At 53.9% G+C, this 24,160-nt stretch overlaps 1 protein-coding gene across 2 annotated transcripts in view; it reads right to left on the bottom strand.

Moving 5' to 3' along the window:
* Positions 1–8,504: 8,504 nt before the first annotated feature.
* The window catches only part of TAB1 (TGF-beta activated kinase 1 (MAP3K7) binding protein 1), a 32,178-nt gene continuing 16,522 nt past the window's right edge, over positions 8,505–24,160 (bottom strand). For both annotated transcript variants that reach the window (XM_024239855.3, XM_054543476.2), the window contains exons 4-11: positions 23,122–23,208; positions 22,146–22,284; positions 21,134–21,247; positions 20,345–20,456; positions 18,185–18,329; positions 13,428–13,650; positions 12,171–12,333; positions 8,505–10,342 (exon numbers count right to left, since the gene is read on the bottom strand). In XM_024239855.3, coding sequence (XP_024095623.1) covers positions 10,135–10,342; positions 12,171–12,333; positions 13,428–13,650; positions 18,185–18,329; positions 20,345–20,456; positions 21,134–21,247; positions 22,146–22,284; positions 23,122–23,208 — 1,191 coding nt within the window. In that variant the 3' untranslated portion in view covers positions 8,505–10,134. The remainder of the gene's footprint in view (positions 10,343–12,170; positions 12,334–13,427; positions 13,651–18,184; positions 18,330–20,344; positions 20,457–21,133; positions 21,248–22,145; positions 22,285–23,121; positions 23,209–24,160) is intronic.

Here is a 24,160-nt window from a genome sequence, read left to right as displayed (position 1 = left end):
GATCATGCCATTGCACTCCAGCCTGGGCAACAAGAGCGAAACTCCATCTCTAAGTAAATAAATAAATAAACAAAATAGCATATGGGCCAGGAGCAGTGGCTCATGCCTGTAATCCCAGCACTTTGGGAGGCAGAGGCGGAACATGGCAACACCCCGACTGTACTAAAAAATACAAAAAATTGGCCGGGTATGGTGGTGCATGCCTGTGGTCCCAGCTATTTGGGAGGCTGCAGTGGGAGGATCGTTTTAGTCTAGGAGGTGGAGGCTGCAGTGAGTCGTGATCACGCCACTGCACTCCAGCCTGGGTGACAGAGTGAGACCCTGTCTTAAAAATAAAATAAGGTGGAATGAAATGAAATAATACAACGGCATGTGAGGCTCACACTCTCTCTCTGGACTCGTCATCCTAGAGGACCAATTCAGGTGCTTTCTGAGTCCAGAGGAGCCACCTAGAGTTCTTCCTTCCAAGCAGAGGAAGCCTTGGGCTGGTTCCTCAATTTCACTGGGGTGAAATTCACATAGCATACAATTAACCACTTGAAAACTGCAGGTCAGTGGCACTCAATGCATTCACCAACGTCTCACCCCAGAAAAACATGCTGGCTCTGTTACCAGTCTCTGCAGTTTCCCCTTTCCCCCAGCCCTGCTTTCTAATCTCTGTGGATATGCCTATAACTGGCATCTCTAGGAGGAATCATACATGTGACCTCTTGTGACCAGCTTCTCTCATTAGCACAGTGATTTTGAGGCTCTTCCATGTGGTGGCCTGTCAGTGTCATTCCTTTTCACGGCTGAATACTATTCCGTGGCGTGGAGGCAGCACAGTCTGCTTCTCATCTTCGGATGGATATCTAGGTTGCTTGTGACATTCGGCTATGATGAGTAATGCTGCCGTGAACACTTCTGTACTGTTTCTGTATGTTTTTGTTTCCTGGGAGTGGAATTACTGGCTCATATGGTAATGGCTGGTTCCTTCTATCTTTTAACATTTGCTTTGCTTATCAAAAGTTCTAGATACAGCTGGGCACGGTGGCTCACGCCTGTAATCCCAGCACTTTGGGAGGCTGAGGTGGGTTGGGAGGCCAAGGCGGGTGGATCAGTTGAGGTCAGGAGTTCAAGACCAGTCTGGCCAACATGGTGAAACCTCATCTCTAGTAAAAATACAAAAATTAGCTGGGTGTGGTGGTGGCTGTAATCCCAGCTACTCGGGAGGCTGAGGCAGGAGAATCACGTGAATCTGGGAGGTGGAGGTTGCAGTGAGCCAAGACTGAATCACTACACTCCAGCCTAGGCGACAGAGCGAGACCCCACCTCAAAAACAAAAACAAAAAAAAGAAAGTTAGTTATAGATACACAGACTCTTGATTTCACTGAAGGGAGGTGGGGGGTACTTGTTAGGGACCCCCCCATGTCAGGATTTTCAGGATTTTGTTGTGCGTCAGATTCTCCAGCGAGGAGCCTCAGTGTCCTGCTGGAGGGTGAAGACTGGGCTGTGTGCTGGGAGCTGGGCAGGGCACACGGGGTCCCAGTGCCCAGAAGCACCTGGCAGCTCTGCTTCCAGTGCCGTGGCAGTGCCGCTATCTCTGAGTGCACTCTGGTGAGCGGACGAGGGGACTGCCTGGCCATTCTGGGTGGGAGTCCGGGGACCTGACTGCGCCTCATTTTGCCCCCACCTGGGACTGCTGGCTCAGACTGAGCTTCCCGTGGTTCTTCAGGGTAAACCACACTGGTGCTCAGCTGCCATCACACACCTGGGATGTAACTTCTGTGTCCCTTAAGTCAGTTGCCACTCTATGTCGACTTTTCAGCTTCAAAACCTGTGTGGATGTTGTCTCTATCCTGACTGCTACAACCTTGTGGGTTTATACCTGGAAGGAAGGAGGGAGGGAGGGAGGGAGGAGGGGAGAGGGAGGGAAGGAGGGAGGGAAAGGAGGAAAGGAGGAAAGAAGGAAGGGAGGGAGAGAGAAGGGAGGGAAGGAGGGAGGGAGGGAAGGAAGGAGGGAGGGAGGGAAGGAAGGAGGGAGGGAGGGAAGGAGGGAGGGAGGGAAAGAGGGAGGGAGGGAGGGAAGGAAGCAGGGAGGGAGAGAAGGAAGGAGGGAGGGAAGGAGGGAGGGAGGGAGGGAAGGAGGGAGGGAGGGAAGGAGGGAGGGAGGGAAGGAAGGAGGGAAGGAGGGAGAAGGGAAGGAAGGAGGGAGGGGGGAGGGAGGGAGGAAAAGAGAAAGGGATGGAGGGAAGGAGGAAGGGAGGGAGGGATGGATGGGGGAAAGCAGTGGGAGGGATTTGCAGAGGGAGGGAGAAATCCCTCCCTGTTGTTTTAAGGGGGTTTGAGGAGGGAGGGAAAGTGGACGAATGTGTTTAGTCAGTCATCTTTAGCAAAGCTGCCAGCACAGGAGGAGCCTGGCAGTCAGTCCCAGGAAGCCCAGACCCCTCAGGAGCATTCCAGGGCCCGGTGCAGAGCCCACCTGCTCTGGGAAGGTTCTGGAACTCGTCAGACAGAAGGGGTCTCCCCTTGGCCTGGGTCTCAGGGCCCATTCTGGCCGTTTTGGCCAGACTTCCAGGTGTAGTTTTATCTTCCCCAGAGACTGAGCCCCTGCAGGGCCGGAGTATTAACAGAGACTTTCTGACTGCCTCCCCTCTCCCCACCCTGCCAGCCTCAGCCCCTACTTGGCTGCACACTTGGTGCCTGGTGGCTGGCAGGCTTTGTTGCTGGCTAGAGGTAAAGGGAGGGCACACCAGGAAGCCGACACAGCCGTGGCAAAGGCTTGGAGGAAAGGAGCAGAGTACGAGGGGACATCCCTCTCCGTCATCTCCGGATTTCTTTCCACCTGTTCTTGAAAGTTTCTTGGATTTTTGGAGACAGGGTCTCACTCTCACCCAGGCTGGAGTGCAGTGGCACGATCTCGGCTCACTGCAGCTCCGCCTCCCAGGCTCAAGCGATTCTCCCCCCTCAGCACCCCCCCCCCCCCCACCGTTCTCGGATCTTATTCCTGGGTCTGAGGCCCCAGGGTGGTTGAAAGTTCAGGAAGGCTGGGATGGGGACGTTAGCTGCAGGCCACCGCACTGAAGAGGCTGATTTAGGCCCTGCTGTTCCCCCTGAGTCAAGGCCACCCTCCTGATGAGGTGCAGCAGGCATGAACCCTTGGGCCCACCATCCTTTCAGGGGGCTGTGGAAATATTTTACCTTTAAAACAGAAGAAAATGAACTTTTACTCAAAGAGAAATTTTAATGTATTAATATATTTATCTTTCTACCAATAGTCATAAAGTATAATTTAAAATTTTTTTTTGCAGAAGAGGCCCATGAAAGTCACAATGCATCCATGCCCCATGCACAGGGCCACCCACATCTCGGGCCATGCCTGATGGAAGGTTGGATTCCTTCTCTCAGAATAGCTGGGCCCAGTGTCACAAACACTGCCCTGTGTAGGGTGCTGGGACCTAGAGAACATGGGTCCTAACCAGGAACCCCAGAGTCACTGCACACCAAGTTCCAAGAGCCCTGAGCTCACCAGATCAGAGGACAGCCTTGGGGGGGTGAGTCCCTGGAGAGAAGATGCGAGTGAGCTGGGTCCTGAAGGATGGGCCATTCTAGGTGAGGGAAGCCTCAGTGGACACAGATGCATGAGGGAGGGGGTCTGCCCAGTCCCAGGGGGGGAGTGGGGCCTGGCCTGGCACGAGCAGATCCCAGTGCACAAGTCAGACCAGGCAACAAAACCCCAGGATGATCTCAGCTCCCAGAGGGCCCCTTGGTGTAGGCACTTCCTTCCTACCCTGGGGTCAGGCTGCCCAGCAGGTTTAGTTGGCACTGAGGGATGGCTGTCAAATCTGCTCGCAGGCCTGGAAGGGTCTCTGAAAATCAGGAGGAAACTTCATGGCACATAGAGAAAAGTCCAGAGTTTAAATCTTTGCTCCTGTGTGATCTTGGGCAACTTTCTAAACCTCTCTGAGGCCTGGTTTCCTCATCTCTATAATAGGGTCACGGATACCAACTCTTTGCCAGGTTAAATGAGATATTACATGTCAGCTACGTGCCTGGAACATAGTTAGAACTCATTTTTTTTTTTTTTTTTTTTTGAGACGGAGTCTTGCTCTGTTGCCCAGGCTGGAGTATAGTGGTGCAATCTCCACTCACTGCAACCTCCGCCTCCAGGGTGCAAGTGATTCTCCTGCCTCAGCCTCCTAAGTAGCTGGGACTACAGGCATGCACCACAACGCCTGGCTACTTTTTTGTATTTTTAGTAGAGATGGGATTTTACCATGTTGGCCAGGCTGGTCTCGAACTCCTGACTTCAGGTGATCCACCTGCCTTGGCCTCCCAAAGTTCTGGGATTACAGGCGTGAGCCACCGTGCCCAGCCAGAACCTACTAGTTTTTTTTTTTTTCTTTTTAAAGCTGAGCTGTAAAACTTCATTTGAAGATGTGATGGGGATCAGAGAGATTTATGGGCCAAAGTCGCCCAGGGGCACCCGGGGAGGTGGGACTTACAGAAGCACCAGGTCAGGAAAGGTCACGTGGTCTTGGGGCAGGCTGGAAGATGGGAGGCTGTCAGCCCCACCTCCTGTCAAGCCAAGGACTCTGTATCTTCAGTACCACCCCGTCTTCATGGCCAAAGGACTGTGCTGTAGAGCCAGGCTCCCCGGCCCATGTGATACCCAGTGTGTGCGGTGGCTGCTTACACCTGTGATGTCAGGGTGGTGGTGCGGGGGGGGCCCACCACCCACAGGGAGCCGCTTACATGCAACAGCATGCACGCTTAGAAAGCCCTTTCTGATACAGAGCTGAGCTGTCTCCCAGTCCCTCTGCCCAAGCTCCTTAACTGGTCTGTGCTTGCTTTTCCAGATCTGTAAAATGGGTGCCAGCAGTAGGACCCAGCGAACCTTCAGACACAAATCGCTGCTCTTCAGGGGCTGGGTGAGGGCCGCGGGAGTGGAATGAAGGCTTTGCAAGCTCCCAGCAGGGCACCTGGCCCTGAGCAGTGGAGAGTTTCATTAGGATCACCTGGGACCCGCAGCCGGGGACCTGCCGGGGTTTCCTGTGAAGCGCGGGTCTATAAACCTACAGGATTGACACAGCTCTTCCTGAAGCATCAATTTACTTGACGAGTAATTTCAAAATGTTACTTTTGAAAAGATAATGCTATTTTTGTACTAAAATGGAACACAAGAATTTGACTGCAAAATTCACCTGTTCAAAATAAATGAGACATGTAATTTCTTACAAACCCCAAAACTCGGGGGGTCCTAGGGTGGGGGTAGTTTTCTGCAGGGCGATGACATATCCTGCAACGAAGTCCCAGAAACCCTGCTCTGGGCAGTCCGTCTATTTGTCCACTCATGTTCTTAAACACATCCCAGGGGCCAGCCCTGAGCTACTGGGATGACTGGAGGAGCATTCAGGGCTGGGGGAGGGGAGTGACTCCCACACAGCAGGTGCCCAGAGGTAGGAGGCTGGATCCACGGAAGGTTCTGGTGTCAGCACCGTCTGTACCACAAGATGGCTTTACTGAAATGCCGAGTGCAGGAGCTTAATCACGGCACATGTGGAAACCAGCCATGGGCTCTCAGGCCCACTCCTGCCCTGCCCTGGCCCCTCTGTGATGGGAGAACCAGGACAAGAAGGGGCTGGATCAGGTGACTGGTCACACAACCTGGGGTCCTCTCACCTTTCTGGGGGTCCCTGAAGGCAGGAATGGAGTCTGTGAACTGGTGTCAGTATTTCTCAAAGCCGGCTGTCAGACACTGTGTCTGTCCCTGACGCGGCCGCCCAGGCTCATGGAATGCCAAGCGCCTGTCTCTGCTCGGGGCTGACATCACCTCCGCGTGGGAACAGAGCCTGTGCTCATGCCGAGCTCATCGGGATTGGCAGAGATCTGCATCCTTGTTTGGTTTCAAAACAGGGGGCCCAGAAGGAAGACTCATGAAAGATGCCCTTGTCGGCGGAAATTTCAGGAGCTTGGCCCACAGCCCCTGTCTGCGCTTCGGCTGTGAAGAGGCCAGAACCACACCCGCTGCCCAAGAGCTAGGCTCTGATGAGGCTGCAGGTAGCATCGACTCGGTACCTGCTTCCACCAGGGCCCAGGCTGAGCCCTCATGGCACAAGGGTGCCCATAGGTATGTGGTGGACAGGTGGACACCTTGGCTAACGCTCCTGTCACCTGTCCCTGTCTCCCCATCAGTAGGGCAGGGGCAGCTCTCACTTCTCACAGCTATGGCCACTCGATGTGTTCAGCAATCTAAGTGGGTCGTCGCCTAATTTTGTACATGAAAAGCCAGCCCAAGTAACTGCCCAAGGTCACACGGCCATTCCCTCTGTCCCTTCCTCCCTGACTCATGCCATGCCTGTGTGAGGGGCTGCTGCGTGCCTGGCTGGGACCTAGTGGAATAAGAGAGAGAAAGCCCTTGCTCCCATGGAGCAGGTGAGAGATGACACGGATACAGGCTGAGAGTGAGTGTCCCATGGAGGAAACAACAGGGAGACGGGCAGGGGGCGGCAGGGTGGGGGCCAGGGAAGGGCTCTTTCCAGAGGGGGCATCTGTGCTAAGACCTGAGGGACAAGAAGGAACTAGCCCCGCAAACAGCACAATCAGGTGCTTTTCCCTTTGATGTCTGAGCAGCCTGGAGTTGTTCCAGACAGGCCCCACTGCCCTCACTGCCACTGGCAGGAACATCCCGACACGGGCATCGTGGGGAGCCTGCTCTGCAGCTCCGCTCCTGGCTCTGCTGCCAGCTCCCGGCTCATGAGAGAATGAGAGGACCAGACCAGGACGGTACAACTCCCAGTGAAGATGGCTCACGGGTGCTGCGGCGCCCTCAGCCCACCTGCCCCTGTCCTGGGACAACGGGATTTCTGAGGGCCAGGACCTCCATCAAGCCAGCAACCTAGCTGGGTTTTGGGAGAGACTGACGTCTTTTTTTTTTTTCTTGAGACAGAGTCTCGCTCTGTCGCCCAGGCTCTGGAGTGCAGTGGTGCTATCTTGGCTCACTGCAAGCTCCGCCTCCTGGGTTCACGCTATTCTCCTGCCTGAGCTTCCTGAGTAGCTGGGACTACAGGCGCCCGCCACCACGCCCGGCTAATTTTTTTTGTATTTTTAGTAGAGACAGGGTTTCACCGTGTTAGCCAGGATGGTCTCGATCTCCTGACCTCACGATCCTCCCGCCTTGGCCTCCGAAAGTGCTGGGAGTACAGGTGTGAGCCACTGCGCCGGCTGAGACTGATGTCTTTAAGGAACAAGGGGGCACGGGGTGGGGGATGGGCTTCTCTGGTTCCATCTGATCCTGCCTCAGTGCTTTCCCCACGGAGGCTATGGGAGGCAGACAGGCTGGAGAGGGCCACCTTGGCCCGCCTTGTGTCAGACGCCACCTGGGGACACAGACGGTGGCAGTGACTCGCCCAGGGCTGCACAGCTCCGCCTTGCTGTGCCATTCACATTCCTTACCTTGACTCCTGGCCCCTTAAGTCCTCAAACCCATTTCCGAGCTTCCCCTCTTGGCTGAAACAGTGTCCCTCTCACCTTCATTTCCCTCCAGGAGACAGGCTCAAGTGCAGTAAGTAACACCAAGGCTGGGGACAGGGGACGTAAAGCCAACAGTGCAGCACCCGGCCCCACACGCTTAGGGCAGAGCAAGTGCTGGGAGAGGCCTGGGGCCTAGAGTTGCATGGTGGCCACTTGTGACCAGGACTGTGCCTGACCCTGTCTGTGCCTCAGTTACTCACCATGTCTCTCTCTCTCTCTCTCTCTCTCTCAGGTGGCAGGGCTGACACCACAGCTCCAGGAGTGTTCAGGGGCCATGGTGGTCCTCAGGACCCCTGGCGGCTCGGCTGGGGAAGCTGAGGAGGACAGATCCTGGAAGGAAGCTCCGCAGGCACAGCCCCTGCCCAGCAGAGTGGAGGGGGGGACATCCAGGACCCTCTGACCACACCAGACAGAGCGTGGCTTTGTTCCTAAGCAGATGCACTGTTTCGGTTTCTGTTGCAGAGGCTCTTCTTAGAGGGATGAGTTCTTAAGTCCCAGAAAGCAGGATGAAGTGCTCTATGGACTGGTATTTATAGAAGATCCTTCCCCAAAGCAAAACCCAATAAAGCAAACTAGCTGGCAAGAGGGCAAGGCCTCCGCCCTGGTGACTTGAGCACCGGGTGGCCACAGCACCACTCACACACCAAGACCCTAGGCTCACTCTCAGCAGAGTGGAGTTGGCACCACAGCCCTGCCACTGGCCATGGGCCAGAGGGCTTGGCCTGCAGCAGGGAAAACTGTCACCCCCTCCAGATGTGCATGAACACATCTGGGTCTGAGAGTGGGCCCAGGAGGTAACAGGCAAGCCATGTTTCCCCGGGGCTGTGGGGGCGGCAGCGTGGAATGCAGCCAGAAGGCCTGGGTTCAAATCCCAGCCCTGCCACTTAGCAGCCTGGCGAGCTGACTTCTTGAACCTCCAGGGCAGTGAAGAGGGGAGGCGTCCACTTCCCAGGGCCACTGCGAGTTACAGGAAACATGAGCAACAGCGCTATTAATATCACAATGTGTAACGCCACCATTTATTACTTCTTTACTACATTAAAAAACTGACCCTGTTTCTAGAGACCAAACAGCACCACAGAGGCATTCTTGGAAGAGAATTCCTTTTGTTCTCAAGCCTTTATGACTGACTTTAAATCCTCTCACCTGCAGAACGGAGATGGCTTCAAAGTGGGGGGTGAGGGAGTGAGCGAGGACCCTGGGCTGAGACCTGTTTTTCTTCCATTTGTGCTGTGGCTTCCCACAGCTCCCTGGTTCCACACCAGCACAGGAAAATGGATTCCCGGGCCACAGAGCTGTCAGGCCTTTGACTTTGCAGAGACCAAGCACCCTGGAGGCTGTGCGACAGCGGCCAGTTCCTGGTGGGCCAGTCTGGGGCACAGGGGGCAGGGAGACTGGGAGATGGGGAGGGCGTGGAGAATCTGGGGGGTCCTGGATACTGACGAAATGGCTCAGGTCTGAGCTCTGGCTGCCCCACTGATTGTGTGGCTTGGCCTGCTTCCTCCTCTGAAACAGGAGTGCAATCCTGGCGGACAGCCCTGGTGGCACCCCCTCCCCACCGAAGGCAGAGAACATGTGCGAAATAGTTTAACTCAGGCCCTGGGCCGGGCCAGCCCGACCCTTCTCCTATGCCTCCCAGGGTAGTGTGTCTCAAAGAACCTCTTTCCTCCTGGAACCATTTTCCACTCTTCTTTCTTTCAAACGAGTCCCCCAGCCTGACTCACAACCCCTGCTTGCTACCCTCAGCCGGTAGAGGCCCCTCATCAGTGGTAAAGACAGTTCATCTCAGCTGCCTGCCAGCCTATGGTCTTCGCAGCACCAGAAGGAAAACGCAAGGCAGGCACTGGCTCACCCTGGCTCAGGCCTGACGAGAGCGGCCCCTGCCTCAGCCCGCCGGGGCCAGTCCTCACCTCTCCCACACGCCCGGCTCTGGGGAAGCCCAGGCCGCCATCCTCTGGCAGTTCCAGGTCTCTTAGACCACTTCCCCCTGGCTCCTTTCCACCTGGCCTGCCCCTTCTGTGGCCATCCCAGGCCCCGGATGCTGCCCTGGTCCTCCTGAACGTTTACCACAGATGACACAACCAAGGCAGGTCCAGGGATGGGACCCAGGGACAGATGTGGACACCAGCCTGGATTCCACTCTGGATGCAGGAGCACAGGGCTGAGAGGCCGGAAAAGTGGAGGGCTACTGTCCCGAGGTGAGGGAGGTGACGGTGGGAGGAGGGGTGGGCTTGGGACAGCAGGGTCTGCTGGGCCTGCGACACTCAGGGTTCACAGGGCGCCTCTTCCTCCTCTGCAGGAGGCTGCTGGGGAGGCTCGGGCGGCTTGCAGGCCCACTGCGGTTTCTATACCTGGCCCTCTGCTCTGAGAAAGGGCGATGGTCCTGGCTGAGGCCATATGGGAGGAGGTGGCCTTCAGCTTCCTGGGTGGTGACAAGGTGTGAACCACAGGTCCAGTCTGCACTCACACCCTCTATTGCCTGGAGAGCCGTGCAACAGAGTCTGCTGTGGGCAGAGGACGGGGCACCTGCTGGCTGCTGTGGCACAGGCAGATGTTAGGAAAAGGCTGGACCCTGTCCTGCCCCATGCCAGGCCCTGCTTGGGCTGCATCCTCCGGCTGCCCTACGGTGCCGTCACCACGCTCTGCTCACCATGGTCCACGCTCCAGAGGCGGTAAAACTCAGCAAAGTCCACGTAGGGCTCAACACGGCCGTCCTCGCCAGGCGGGAGCGAGTGGGCGGGCCGGGAGCGGAAGAGGCCTCCGTCAGAGCTGGAGCTGCTGCTCTGCGTGTGCGTGTTGGTGGACTGCAGGGTTAAGGTCGGGCTTTGGCTGCAGAACAACAGGGGAGGGAGTCAATCAGGAGCAGCCAGGTCAAGGGGGCTGGGACAGAGTGGGGATAGAATGGCCCCTGCCTCTACCAGCCCTTTGGGCCACAGGCCTTTCTGGCAGAGGCGACCATAGGAGCTGGCCCAGCCAGATGTTCTTAGGAACAGATAAAAAGTCAAATTTTAAAGCACTAGATGCATGTGGCTACTTAAATGAACTAAAGGTAAAGAAAATGGGCTGGGCGCAGTGGATCATGCCTGTAATCCCAGCACTTTGGGAGGCCAAGGCGGGTGGATCACCTAAGGTCAGGAGTTTGAGGTCAGCCTGGCCAACATGGTGAAACCCCATCTCTACTAAAAATACAAAAAAAGTTTACCCAGGCATGGTGGCGTGCGCCTGTAATCCCAGCTGCTCAGGAGGTTGAGACAGGAGAATTGCTTGAACCTGGGAGGCAGAGGTTGCAGTAGGCCAAGATTTTGCCATTGCACTCCAGCCTGGGCAACAAGAGTGAAACTCCATCCCCCCAAAAAAAAAAAAAAGAAAATGGAACCCTCGGTTCAAGCGTCTAATAGCCACAAGTGGCTGGAGACGCCGTGATGGGACAGCACCCACGCGAGCACCCCCGTCGTCACAGGAAGTTCCTCGGGTGAAGCTGAGCCACCGGCTGTCCATTACCATCTCTCTAAACCCGTCCCAACCCAGGCCCTACTCAGCAGGGCGGACAAGGTGTCTTCTTCTAGAAAACCTTCCTTCGCCCCCCTCCCCTTCACTCTCTTCTCATCAGCTGGGTGGGGACGGGCACCCACCTTCTATCACAGCTGGAACTGCCTGTTAGCGCTGCCCAGCACCAGCACAGGCCGGCCCATGGTGGGACCAACTATGGCTCAGATGCTGAAAGGAGTGAGGAACACAGGCAGAGGAGGAGAGTGGGTTGTGCTGCCTTGTCTAGGGCCACAGCGGTCACACTCTGCTTTGTGGACACAGCTGGAGGACTCCTCCAGGCAGCCCGGCTGGGGTGTGCAGAGGCCACCCCTACTGCACTCAGGATGCCCACAGAGCTTGCTCGGCCTGGCAGGCCTTTCTAGCCCTGTGGCAGCAGTCGCAGCACCCATGACCCAGAGGCAGAGGGAAAGGAAGGCCCCCTGATGAGGCAGAGGCAAACAAGCCGCCCACCCCCTTCCAGGGCCTTTCTAACTGGCCACATCCTGCGCACTCCATCCTCAGAGTGGGCTGGGTGTGGCATCTCTATCATTCCATGCAGGGCTGGAATGTGGAAACCAGATCTGGGTCCCCTGGTGTGGGGGGTGCACAGTCTACGGAAGTGAAGGGGGTAGGGTGTACTCCAGACCTGTCAGGCAGGTCTGCGGCTGGAGGGGGCCTGGCCGCATCCCCCTCAGGCTGCTGCCTCTATCTCGCCCCCTGCCCCAAAACCAGAGAACTCACTTCAAAGCTAAAATCAGGCACGTTAGCCAGAAAGCATGGGCTCTGACAAGCCAGTACAGGCCAGACAATGTCCCCAGTCAAGGACACCACAGGAAGCCACCCCACATCACACCAAGGTGGGGAATGAAAGAGAACTTCCACTGAATGAAACCAGCAGATGGGCCCACAAGAAAATATGAGTAGGCTGGGACCATCAGCCACCTGACCAAAAACCCCACCTGCCTCAGTTTCTAGGGAGACCTCCCTCACCAGGCACAGAGCTGGGGAATTCCAGACCCCAGGGCATCTCATCCACAAGCCTTGGCCCCATGGCCATTTCTGTCCTGGTGCCACAGGACACACACGGGGGTGACAGGGCTGGGGGTGGCTCAGTGGGGGAGGGACTTACTTGGTGAGGGTGGGGGTGGCTTCGTCCAGGGTGGAAGCACTGTGAGCCCCGTTGACCATCTGGCCCTGGGAGGGCATGACAAGGGAGAGGGTCACGCTGGTCTTGCTGGTGCTCTGGGCGCTGGAGTATGGCACAGACACGGGGTACACTCGTCCTCCTGCAGCTTTGGGAGGAAGAGAGTGGGGGCCTCAGGCAGCAGCTGAGGAGAAACCCAGGGTAGCAGGGGCAAAGCTGCTCCATGGCCTGATGGCGTGGTGCCTGAGGGCTGAGTGTGGGTGGCGGCCATGCTTGGCTCCCCAAGCCCAGTGCGGCCCCCTGCCCCTTGGGACAGCTCAGGAGGAGTGTCCCTTGGCAGAGACTCTTCCAGGCCGGGCTGAGAACTTCTTGTAGCAGTAAATCCTGCTGGTGCTTGAGTTGCCTCAAGGAAAGGGTTACTGCCTGGCTTCCCACGGATGCTTTAATCCAGAGGATAAGTTTGCTCCCAGTTGAGGCTGACCCAATAAAAATATGGTTGCAATAACAACAGGCCAGAGAAACTCCAATAACCCTTGTGTCCATGGGATAACAAATCTGTCTGTGGATGCCTGAGCTTTATCTAAGGTTTGCTTGTTTAAAGCAAACAAAAAGAAATGCAGCCCTCAGGAACCGAAGGTCTTAGTGCTGAGCAGCACTGAGGGGAGCACGGGAGAGTGCAGCCACCTCTTTTTCTGAGAACTTGGTTGAAGAATGACATAGGTAGAAAGCAAAACGTCCTTCTCCCTGCCCTGCTCCAGTGCAGCCCAGGGACAGACAGGCCTTGGGGCCTGACCATCTGTCCACATGCCTAATCTCTTCCAGGTCCCTTCACTCTTCAGCCTCGGTTTCCCCCTCTGGAAAACAGGGGTACCACCTGTCTTTAGGGTTGCCCATGAGGACTGAAGGGAATAAGGCAGGCTGTGTGCCTGGCACAAGTGAGGCACTCAATCAGTGTGGCCATCATCTCTATTATGTGGCTTCAGGGCTCTGTGCATTGCTTGCTGGGGCACTCAGGTTCTGGGAGGTTGCCGGGGCAGGTGGTATTAACCTAATTTTACAGACAAAAAAGCAAAAATCAACACGCAGCTCAGAGAGGCTAAAAATCAGAGAACCTGAATTAGAGCCACTCAGAGCCAGGCCTCCTGACTCCATCTCCGTTTCAAGCAGCCTTGGGGGCTCTGCACCCACCTCTGGCCCCCAGATGGCATCCTCAGGCACTGCCTGTCTGCACAGCACACATACCTGGGGCCGGGCTCGGTGTGGGCTGGCTCATTTCGCCCAGCGGGTAGCCAAAGTTCCTCACCAGCAGGGTCATGTCCTCGTGCCGGGGGCAGAACCTGGCACGCTCCCCACCGCTGGCGAAGGTGTCGCTGTGGATGCGCTTCACCCGGTCCACAACGGCCTGGGCCACTGCGTCCAGGGAGGTCTGCTTGGCAAACTCAGTGTCAATCATCGCAGCAATCTCCTGGGGGAGAGGGGAAGAAGAACCTGGTAAGGAATGAGGTGCGGCCTGCGGGGCGTGGGCCATAATCTCAGAGCCTAAAATCAGGAGATTTAGTGGTCAACAGCCCAGCAGGTGAAGGAAGTGCCTGCCAGCCAAGTTTGCAATCTGAGCCTTTCAAGGTATTCAGGATAATCCTTCTGGAACTTTCTCATTAGGAAGTGCGTGCTCTTGTGATTGCTCTGATTGTCGGGTACACACCTCTAGGATGGGGAGAACATCCATTTGACTGGGTGAATATGAGGATTAACTAACAATGGTGTGAGAGCACTCTGCCAGCCACTAAAAAGCCTAGTAGCAAGTGTCACTATTATGAAACACTCTTTCCTGGAACAACCTTGTTGTAGGCGATGTTATAAATGCTAGGATTTTGTCAGGAACTGGGGATATGGAATGAAAACAGCATCCCTGACCTCAGAGAAGTCCCTGTCTAGTATACAGATGTTCCTCAATTTAGGATGGGGCTATGTCCTGACAAACCCACTGTAAGTTGAAAATATCCTAAGTTGAGTGGGCACAGTGGTTTGCGCCTGTAATCCCAGCACTTTGGGAGACCGAGGTGGGAGGACTGCCAGAGGTCAGGAGATCGAGACCAGCCTGGCCAACATGGTGAAACCCCGTCTCTACTAAAAATACAAAAATTAGCTCGGCATGGTGGCACACACCTGTAATCCCAGCTACTTGAGAGGCTGAGGCAGGAGAATTGCTTGAGCCCGGGAGATGGAGGTTGCAGGGAGCTGAAACCAGCCTGGCCAACAGAGCAAGACTCTATCTCAAAAAAAAAAAGAAAATATCCTAAGTTGAAAAAGCATTTGGCCGGGCGTGGTGGCTCACACCTGTAATCCCAGCACTTTGGGATTCTGAGGCAGGCGGATCATGAGGTCAGGAGATCGCGACCATCCTGACTAACACAGTGAAACCCCGTCTCTATTAAAAATACAAAAAATTAGCCAGGCGTGGTGGCGGGTGACTGTAGTCCCAGCTACTCGGGAGGCTGAGGCAAGAGAATGGCGTGAACCCGGGAGGCAGAGCTTGCAGTGAGCCAAGATCGAGCCACTGCACTCCAGCCTGGGCGACAGAGTGAGACTCCAACTCAAAAAAAAAAAGATAAGAAAAAGCATTTAATGCACCTAACCTACTGAACATCATCACTTAGCTTAGCCTACCTTAAATGTGCTCAGAACACTTCTATTAGCCTACGGCTGGGCACAATCATCTAGCACAAAGCCTATTTTCATTATTATATAAGAAAATGTTGAACCTCATGTAATTTTTTTTTTTTGAGACAAGAGTCTCACTGTGTTGCCCAGGCTGGAGTGCAGTGGTGTGATCTCAGCTCACTGCAAGTTCCATCTCCCAGGTTCAAGAATTTTCCCGCCTCAGCCTCCCGAGTAGCTGAGATTACAGGCGTGTGTCACTATGCGCCAGATGATTTTTTTTTTTTTTTTGTATTTTTAGTAGAGATGGGGTTTCACCATGTTGGCCAGGCTGGTCTCAAACTCCTGACCTAAAGTGATCTTCCCGCCTCGGCCTCCCAAAGTGCTGGGATTACAGGCGTGAGCCACCACACCCAGCCGAATCTCATGTAATTTATTGAGTATTGTATTGACAGTGAAAAACAGAATGGTTGTAGGGGTATCGGAGCACAGTTCCCATTGAATATGTATCACTTTCTCACCATCATAAAGTTGCTTTTGGGCGGGGCAGGAGGGCAGGGACAGGTAATAGGAAATGACCTGCACCTGGTCCTGGTGGGCTCGGTTTCATCACTAAGCAGCAACCTCACCTCCGGCAAGACCCTGAACTCCACGGACCCCAAATTCCCTACTCTACCTGGAAATAAGCCCCTGTCCCTCTATGTTATAAGGCTACTGGAAGGAATGGTAAGCTTATATAACAGATAAAGAAATCAGAACACAGGCTGGGCATGGTGGCTCACGTCTATAATCCCAGAACTTTGGGAGGCCAAGGCAGGTGGATCATCTGAGGTTACGAGTTCAAGATAAGCCTGGCCAACATGGCAAAACCCCATCTCTACTAAAAATACAAAAGTTAGCCGGGTGTGGTAGTGGCGCATGCCTGTAGTCCCAGCTACTCAGGAGGCTGAGGCAGAAGAATCACTTGAACCCGGGAGGCAGAGGTTACAGTGAGCCGAGATTGCACCACTGCGCTCCAGCTTGGCCAACAGAGCAAGACTTAATCTCAAAAAAAAAAAAAAAAAAAAGAAAGAAAGAAAGACATCAGAACACAGGGAACAGGGGATAGTTAGGCACTTGAGACTTTTTCGAAGTAGATCTGCATTCAATCCAGCAATCTGGGCATCTACCTAAAGGAAAATAAGTCATTATATGAAAAAGATACTTGCACATGTATGTTTATAGCAGCACAATTCACAATTGCAAAGATGTGGAACCAGCCTAAGTGGCCATTGACTAATGAGCAGATAAAGAAAATGTATCTATAAACTATGGAATGCTACTCAGCCAGTAAAAGGAAAGAAAGAATGTCTTTTGCAGCAACTTGGATGGAGATGAAGGCCATTATTCTAAGTAACACAGGAGTGGAAAACCACAAACTGTATGTTCTCACTCGTAAGTGGGAGCTAAATGATGGGAATGCACAGGCATACAGAGTGATATAATGGAACTTTAGAGACTCAAGGCGGGAGGGTGGCAGTGGTGCTAGGGAGAAAACACTACACATTAGTTACAATGTACACTATTTGAATAACTAGTTTACTAAAATCTCAGAATTCACCACTACATAATTCATCCCTATAACAAAAAAATACTGGTACCTCAAAAGCTATTGAAATAAAAATTAATTCTCAAATTTTAAAGAAGACTTTTTCCTCATGATATTGATTGATTGATTGAGACAGTTGCTCAGGCTGGAGTGCAATGGCACAATCTCGGCTCACTGCAACCTCTGCCTCCTGGGTTCAAGTGATTCTCCTGCCTCAGCCTCCCGAGTAGCTGGGATTACAGGTGCCTGCCACCACGCCTGGCTAATTTTTGTATTTTTAGTAGAGATGGGGTTTCACCATGTTGGCCAGGCTGGTCTCGAACTCCTGACCTCAAGTGATCCGCCTGCCTCGGCTTCCCAAAGTCCTGGGATTATGGGCATGAGCCACTGCGCCCGGCCAATACATGATTTTTAATCAAAAGAGACAAAGCAGGCTGGGCACAGTGGCTCATGCCTATAATCCCAGCATCTTGGGGGGCCAAGGTAGGAGGATCGCTTGAGACCAGGAGTTTGAGATTAACCTGGGCAATACAGTGAGACCCTGTCTCTACCAAAAAAACAAAACAAAGAAAACAACCAAAATTAGCCAGGTGTGGTGGCACACACCTATAGTTCCAGCTACTCGGGGGCTAAGGCTGGAGGATCGGTTGAACCCAGAAGGTTGAGGGTGCAGTGAGCCGTGATCACACCACTGCACTCCAGTCTGGGTTACACAGCGAGTCTTAAAAAAAAAAAAAAAAAGTCAAAGCAGAAAAAGTTATCTTCCTACAAGAATCACAGAAAGGAGGAGGAACACAAACTGAACTTATCTTAGCCAGTCAGCAATCCAAGGAGGTCAGGGAAAGACAGTTTTCCTTTGAGACCATCCCTAGCATGACTGTCTTGAAGTCACACTTTGGTGACTCCAAGGTATAAGAAAAATAAGCAGCTCTCGGCTGAGGGCCTATGTTTACCATGCCTAACCTCACTGCGATCTCACAAAGGCAGATGTTACCATCCTCACTGTAGAAATGAGAAGTGAACTGCCAGGCGCGGTGGCTCATGCTTTTAATCCCAGCACTTTGGGAGGCCAAGGTGGGTGGATCACGAGGTCAGGAGTTCGAGACCAGCCTGGTGAAACCCTGTCTTTACTAAAAATACAAAAATTAGCTGGGCGTGGTGGCAGATGCTTGTAATCCCAGCTACTTGGGAGGCTGAGGCAGAGAACTGCTTGAACCTGGGAAGCGGAGATTGCAGTGAGCCGAGATCGTGCCACTGTACTCTAGCCTGGGTAACAGAGTGAGACTCTGTCTCAAAAAAAAAAAGAGATGAGAAGCAAACTATAAATTGTCTGCCACTCAGTGAGGGCAGTAAAGCCGTCAGGCCCTTGGCAGGAAGTGATGGGTGTGGGAGGGACTCTGCAGCCACAGCTCTGTGCAGCAGGCCACATCTCTTTCTGTGCTCTCCTCCTGGCCCTGGCCCCTTCCTGGCCGTCCCAGAGTAATGCCGTGCCCATAGCAATTCACATCCATCTCCCCCTCTTCCCTTCAGGCCTTGCTCAGGCCCTGAGGACTCACACTGCTTCAAGCCTAAAATGAGTCAAGTTTTTGGGTGGGATGGGTGTTTTCAGCTGGGATTCTCCTTCCACCAGCTTTGAACCCAGGGATGTCTGGTGACGGCCTCTGAGAATCACAGCGCTAGAAGGCAGGGTGAGCACATCGCCATGCAGGCCAGCCACGCTCTCCAGCCATGGGCGTGGCTGGGCCCAACTCACCTGATTGGCCTGTCCAGGCCCATGGGCTGCCTCTAGGGCCTTGTACAGCCCCTCCGACATCAGCACCAAGAAGCCCGTCACCCCATCCAGCGGCTGTGCCCCATGGATTTCTGGCTCCGCGATGATTGGTTTGGACTTGGCAGCGCTATGGGGAGAGAGTAGAAGGAAGAGCTTTGCTTGGAACAGCCCCCAGGTGGATGCTGATTCTGCTGAGGGGAGAAATCTATGCCCAGAATGTAAAATAAAACACACAACCTGACAAGACGAAAAGAAAGAGAGAAAGAGAAGGTCAGAAAAACAGACCCATCTTCTTACAGCAGCTGCTAAAATAAAGCTTGGAGGACCATAAAAACTGGCAGGCAGCTGAGGTCAGGATGGCAAAGGTTGAATGCCCGATTCTGGCCTGTTCCATACATCCTGTTTACAGGGTCCGGTGGTGGCAGGGCAGGGAGTGGGACAGCAAGAGGGAGGGGTTATTCCTGGGAGCCCATGCCTCTTGCTATTATTTGGGCTTTTCCAAAACAGATGGCTAAGACCCCAGATACTTTCCATGTGTACAGGGATCCTTTAGTGACTGGGGTCAGAGTCATTACATGCCAGCACATGTGTGTGCACATGGAGGTAAGTACATGAGGAGGTGCTGGCAACACCATCCAGAAAAGCGGAGTCTAAGAACTTCCTGAGGGTCCATCAGCCAGGGCTGGGTCCTGGGAGCTGTTATTACACAGAATGACGCCAGCCTAACTACAGGTGAGCAGAATGAAGAGATGGGCACCTTTAATGACAGCAGTGAGGGATGTGTAAACGTATCTCCAAACTCATCAAGTTGTATGCATGAAATAGGCACAGCTTTGCATATGCCAATTATACCTTAGGGTTTAAAAAAAAAAAGAAAAGAGGGAGGAGCAGGACACACCAGCACCTGGGAGGGGCAGGACACACCAGCACCTGGGTGTTCTGAAAAGGATGCAGGTTCCTTGGCCCCCATGACACACACAAACACACACACACACACAGACACCGTGTGTGTATACGTGCATGTGGCCAGATTTTGGAGCAGGATACACAAGAAACTAGCAGCCTCTGGGGAGGCAGCGAGTCCTAGAGCTTGGTGTAGGAAGACTTCCCTTCCCTGTATAGACCCCAGCACTGTCTGAAGTGTTTCAAACTATGGATGTCCTTTCCAGTAAAGGAAACAGGATCCCACAAATTAGGGACAAACATTCGACACTCAGTTACCTAGATCGCGTGAGGGCAAGGAGTTCTAACACGCACTTTCTAGGCCATGAGGCTTCCGCTGATGGGAGCTCTGGCTTTGGGAACAGCCTTGGCCATGACATTAAATGCCATGATTGGCATCAGGCAAGTGGACGTGCCTATCTCCCCAACCAACACTTCACATACAGGTTACCCAGCGGTTAAGGACACATATTCCAAATTCAGGCTGCCTGTGTTCAAGCCCCATGACCAGGGTGGGCTGCCTGATGTCTCCATGCCTGTTTCCTCTTATGAAAATGCCTCTGGGGTAATGGCAGTGACTGCCTCAGGGGGCCTGAGTAGGGAATGCATAAAAGAAGGTCCATCCAGAACTCTGCACGGGCTTGCCCTTGTGATGATGACTGCCCATTCTGCTGCCATGAGTCCTGGGGTGACGTCCAGAGGAGGTGTCCTCAGAGGGAAACACACAATTCATCTCACACCTCTGCTGCAGCCATGGGCAGCACCAACCAACAGGCCTGGTCTGTCCATCCCATGCCAACTCTGGCTTTGCCTGCCTCCCTTGTGGCACTGGTTGCTGCCCTCAGCTTTGGCCCAGCTCCTCAACTCCACCGCTTGTTTCTACAGTACCCAACTCCTGGCCTGCTGGGCCTAACCTGCCCCAAACCAACCTCTCTGGGAGGAAGAAAGAGTTTGCCTGGGCTCTGAACTACTTTGACTGCACGTCTGTCACTGCGGCCTACAGTCTGCATCTGCCCCAGGCCTTCTGGACCTTTTTTTTTTTTTGAGACAGGGTCTTGCTCTGTTGCCCAGGCTGGAGTGTAGTGGCATGATCACAGCTCACTGTAGCCTCGACCTCCCGGCACAATCAATCCTCCCATCTTGGCCTCCCTAGGACCTTCTTTTCTTTCAAGCACAGGGGACAGCTGGGCTGGCACCTACCTGAGAAGGTCAATGTCCGTGTAGCCATATTTGACCTTGTAATCCCCGATCCGCCGGGTGCTCTCCTGCCCACAGATGATCCCCACCTGCTTGATCTTCCCGGCGTCCAAGCCTACGGAGGAAAACAGTGCAACAATCCTGCTCCTTGTTCACAAAGAGGAACAAAAAGAAGGGGACAGAGACACAGTCATGGGAAAAAGGCAATAAGGACCCACTGAATAGGAAATGAAGACAACACCAGGGCGCCTGGGAGAGCAGCTGACCCAAAGTCCCTGGTGTCCTGTCCCCACACCCATCACAACACACCTCACTGAGAGCCCGTCCTCCAGGCACCACCCGGCACAGAGCAGCTTGCCTGCTGTCTCCCTGCCCATCCCGTGTGCCCCACACCTGCCTGGAGCTCACTGGAAAGGGAAGGAGCAGCTCGGCAGCAGCTGAGCTCCCTGGACTTCTTTGGCCTCTTTCAGTCTCCACCAATAACAGTAAGTGCCTCCTGTGTGCCAGGCACTCCAGGAAGCGTTTCACATGCACTAACTGAATCCTCCTAGCATCCTGAGGTAGGTTACTATTATCCTCATTACACAGCGGGGGATCTGAGGCACAGAAAACTTAAGTTTAAGTTCCAATCACCAACCAGTAAGCGGCAGTGCTGGGAATGAACCTCAGGCAGGCTGGCTGGGGAGCCCAAGATCACAGCCCCTCTACCACATGCCTCTCTACCCCACCACCAAAGGCAGGCGAAGGGTGAGCCCACAGGGATCAGCTTCCGCTCCCACTCTCCCCACTCACCCAGCTGCGAAAGGCGGAAGAGCTCATCCTCGTTCTCTGTGGTGTGGTCCACATTCAGCTGTGTCACCTGCAACCCATCTACTGTCGATTTGCATAAAAGTGCACGGTTTGTACCTGTGGCAGAATGTGAACAGCTAAGCAAAGACCAGGCACAGAGAGAAATAGGGCATACTGGGAAGGCAGAGAGGGAAAAAGCAGGCATCTCACATGTGGAAATACCTGAAATGGGCAAAACAGGCTCAGACCAACGGGGTGAGTCACCAGTTAGGGACAGTTGATGATACGAAAGAATTGGGTTTAACTTTTTCAGTGTAATCACAGGATTATGATCTTAATAAAACAGACCTCTTCTCTAGAGATACAGATTGCAATATTTACAGATAACATGACACAGTGTCTGGTGTTTGCTTCAAAATAGCGAACATGGGGACAAAAATCCACAGGTAAAAGAAGGCTGGCCACAGTTGATAACTGCTGGGGTTGGGGATGGGCACATGAATGTTCATTAAATATCAGTCACTCTATTGTTCTATATTGTGGAAAATTTTCCACTAGAGTATTAAAAAAAGGCAGCATCATCAGAAGGGTCTCTACAGAGTTCTTTCTACTGAAACCTGCACCTGTCTGGTCTTCTCACAAACCCCAATGTCCCTATCACCTAGCCCCATCTCGCAGCTGTTCATGGGCATACTGGTTAGTTTTTCATGGCCAGGTAACCTCTTCCAGAAGCAGCGGCCCCCAAGGCCACCCAGAATGGGATACGACTCGTCCAGAACGAGTTAAGACGCCGAATAGGGACTAAAGGCCAGGACGCCTGCCTCCCATCCCGTCCTTTCTCCCTTCCAGTTGGGACTGAGGCATCACTGTGGAGAGGGACATACCCAAATGGTCTCAGGAGACCCTGAGTTTAAAGTGCGTGAAGTGTCTGGAAAGCAGATTGTCAAACAACGCACCGACCCCTGCGGCTGACCTCTCCCCAGTCCTCCCTGCCCTGGGACAGGAGGGGGCTCACCGACATTGGCGACGTAGAGCTTGTTGTTGAGAAGGACCGCCACAACGGCCATGGCCCCTCCCGAAATTTCCCTCTCCAATGTCTTGAGTCTCTCAAAGATCTTCTGATACTGAGGAGGCAGCTGGTGCTGAGGGACTCCCTACAACCATCAACAGAGGGTCAGGGCAGGACAGAACTCTGGACCATCTTCCCAGCCCTCTCCCTCCCTTTGTTTTTTTTTTTTTTTTTTGAGATGGAGTCTCGCTGTGTCCCCCAGGCTACAGTGCAGTGGCATGATCTCAGCTCACCACAAGCTCCGCCTCCCAGGTTCACACCATTCTCCTGCCTCAGCCTCGCGAGTAGCTGGGACTACAGGCACCCGCCACCATGCCCGGCTAATTTTTTGCATTTTTAGTAGAGATGGGGTTTCACCGTGTTAGCCAGGATGGTCTCGATCTCCTGACCTTGTGATCCGCCCACCTCGGCCTCCCAAAGTGCTGGGATTACAGGCATGAGCCACCGTGCCTGGCCTCCCTTTGCTCTTAAGAGCAAAGATCCGAGGGCCCGGAGGACAGACAGACATATGGTCCATGGCACAGCCAAGATGAAGCCTGCGCTGCAGCGCCAGGGGAAGGTTCTTCCAGAAAGCCGGAGATGACCTAACTCACAGCACAGAGGTAAGCGCTGCAGGTGGTAGTGGGCGATGTGAGCAGGTGGGTGACAAGGGTGGGGACCCATTCAGGTCGAAGGACTGGGAAAAGCCCTTCCTCATATCCACCACTGCCCAGCCACTGCTGAGCTTTAGTGTGCAGCTGCCCACAGCAGAGCAGTGAGGTCCCTCACCTGTGGCCACAACCAGTGTCCCCCAACAGGAACTGCTCCCTAACTCCTGCTGCTCTGGCCCAGTAATGTCAAGATAAAGTAGATGAGTCCATCCATGCTCCTTGCAAAGCTGGGCCTGGACTTTACTCCCCTGGGTGTTGGCTGGGGAAATTACCTCTGGCAATTGCGACTGGAGGCTTGCCTTCTCAGCCAAGGCATCGTCAATGGACTCCAGGAAGCTCCTCTCCACCACATCGAAGGCCTAGAGGGACACAGGACAGGGCAAAGGCTGGTTCAAAACACCACTGTCACTGGTGCTAAAATGCCCTCTATTAATAACAGCAACAGGTTCGCTGTATTCACTGCAGGTTCTTGTGTGATGGAGCTTCCCACATGTCAGTCCTGCCTCTGGCCCAGCACTGCAAGGCACCAGCTGCTTCCTGCAGATCAATGTCTTTGACAAAGCCCTTCAGCCTCACAGGGGTGTGCGCCCTGCAGAGGCGGCACTGCAGAGGGCTAGGAGGCAGGAGACACTGCAGAAGCTAAGAGCAAAGGCTTGGCGTAGGTCCAGCTGGTGTGACCTCTGGCCCCCTCAGTTTCACACAATGGAGGTTAAGTATTGTTCCAGGGGTGAGGTAAGACAGTCCACCCTAGCACTCAGCAAGACAACTGCTCAGAGAAACTGCCAGGCCTATGACAGCTCGTATGATTACTACAACTTCTTCCTGGGAGGCTTCTGTCAAACCCTGCCAGCCCCAGGACACTGGTGACACTGACACCTTCTCCCCCCGTGTGAGATCTGCTGAGGATCACTGGCAATGGAGCCTGAGGTCGTGAAGGGCAGGAAAAGGCTGGCACCACCCCTCTCTGGGAAGAGAAGCCCATCCTCTCATCTAAAATGAGCCTGAGACATGCTCCTGAAAGGAGATGCCAGGAGGAAAACTCCCAACAGAGCAAGCAGAAAGGTAGAACCAGTCAATGAGGGCGGCAGCCCCTCAGAAAGGGGAGGCTAGGTCTTTCCTGAATGCCCAGGGATGCCTCCTGCAGCTGGAGGCTGAGCACCTGACCACATAGGAAAGAAAGGGGTAGCTCTAAATGACCCCATTTCTACCAGGCCTTGCCCTGCTCCCATCTCACACCTCTCTCCAAGCTCCCATCCCTAAATCCCCCCGTCTCCAGCAGTACCTCCTCTGCCAGCCATTGAAGGCCTGCTG

This window comes from Pongo abelii, chromosome 23 (genome assembly GCF_028885655.2).
Source record: "Pongo abelii isolate AG06213 chromosome 23, NHGRI_mPonAbe1-v2.0_pri, whole genome shotgun sequence".
Classification (NCBI taxonomy): domain Eukaryota; kingdom Metazoa; phylum Chordata; class Mammalia; order Primates; family Hominidae; genus Pongo; species Pongo abelii.
The sequence above is the reverse complement of the archived record's forward strand: the minus strand, read 5'-3'. Positions and strand labels throughout refer to the sequence as shown.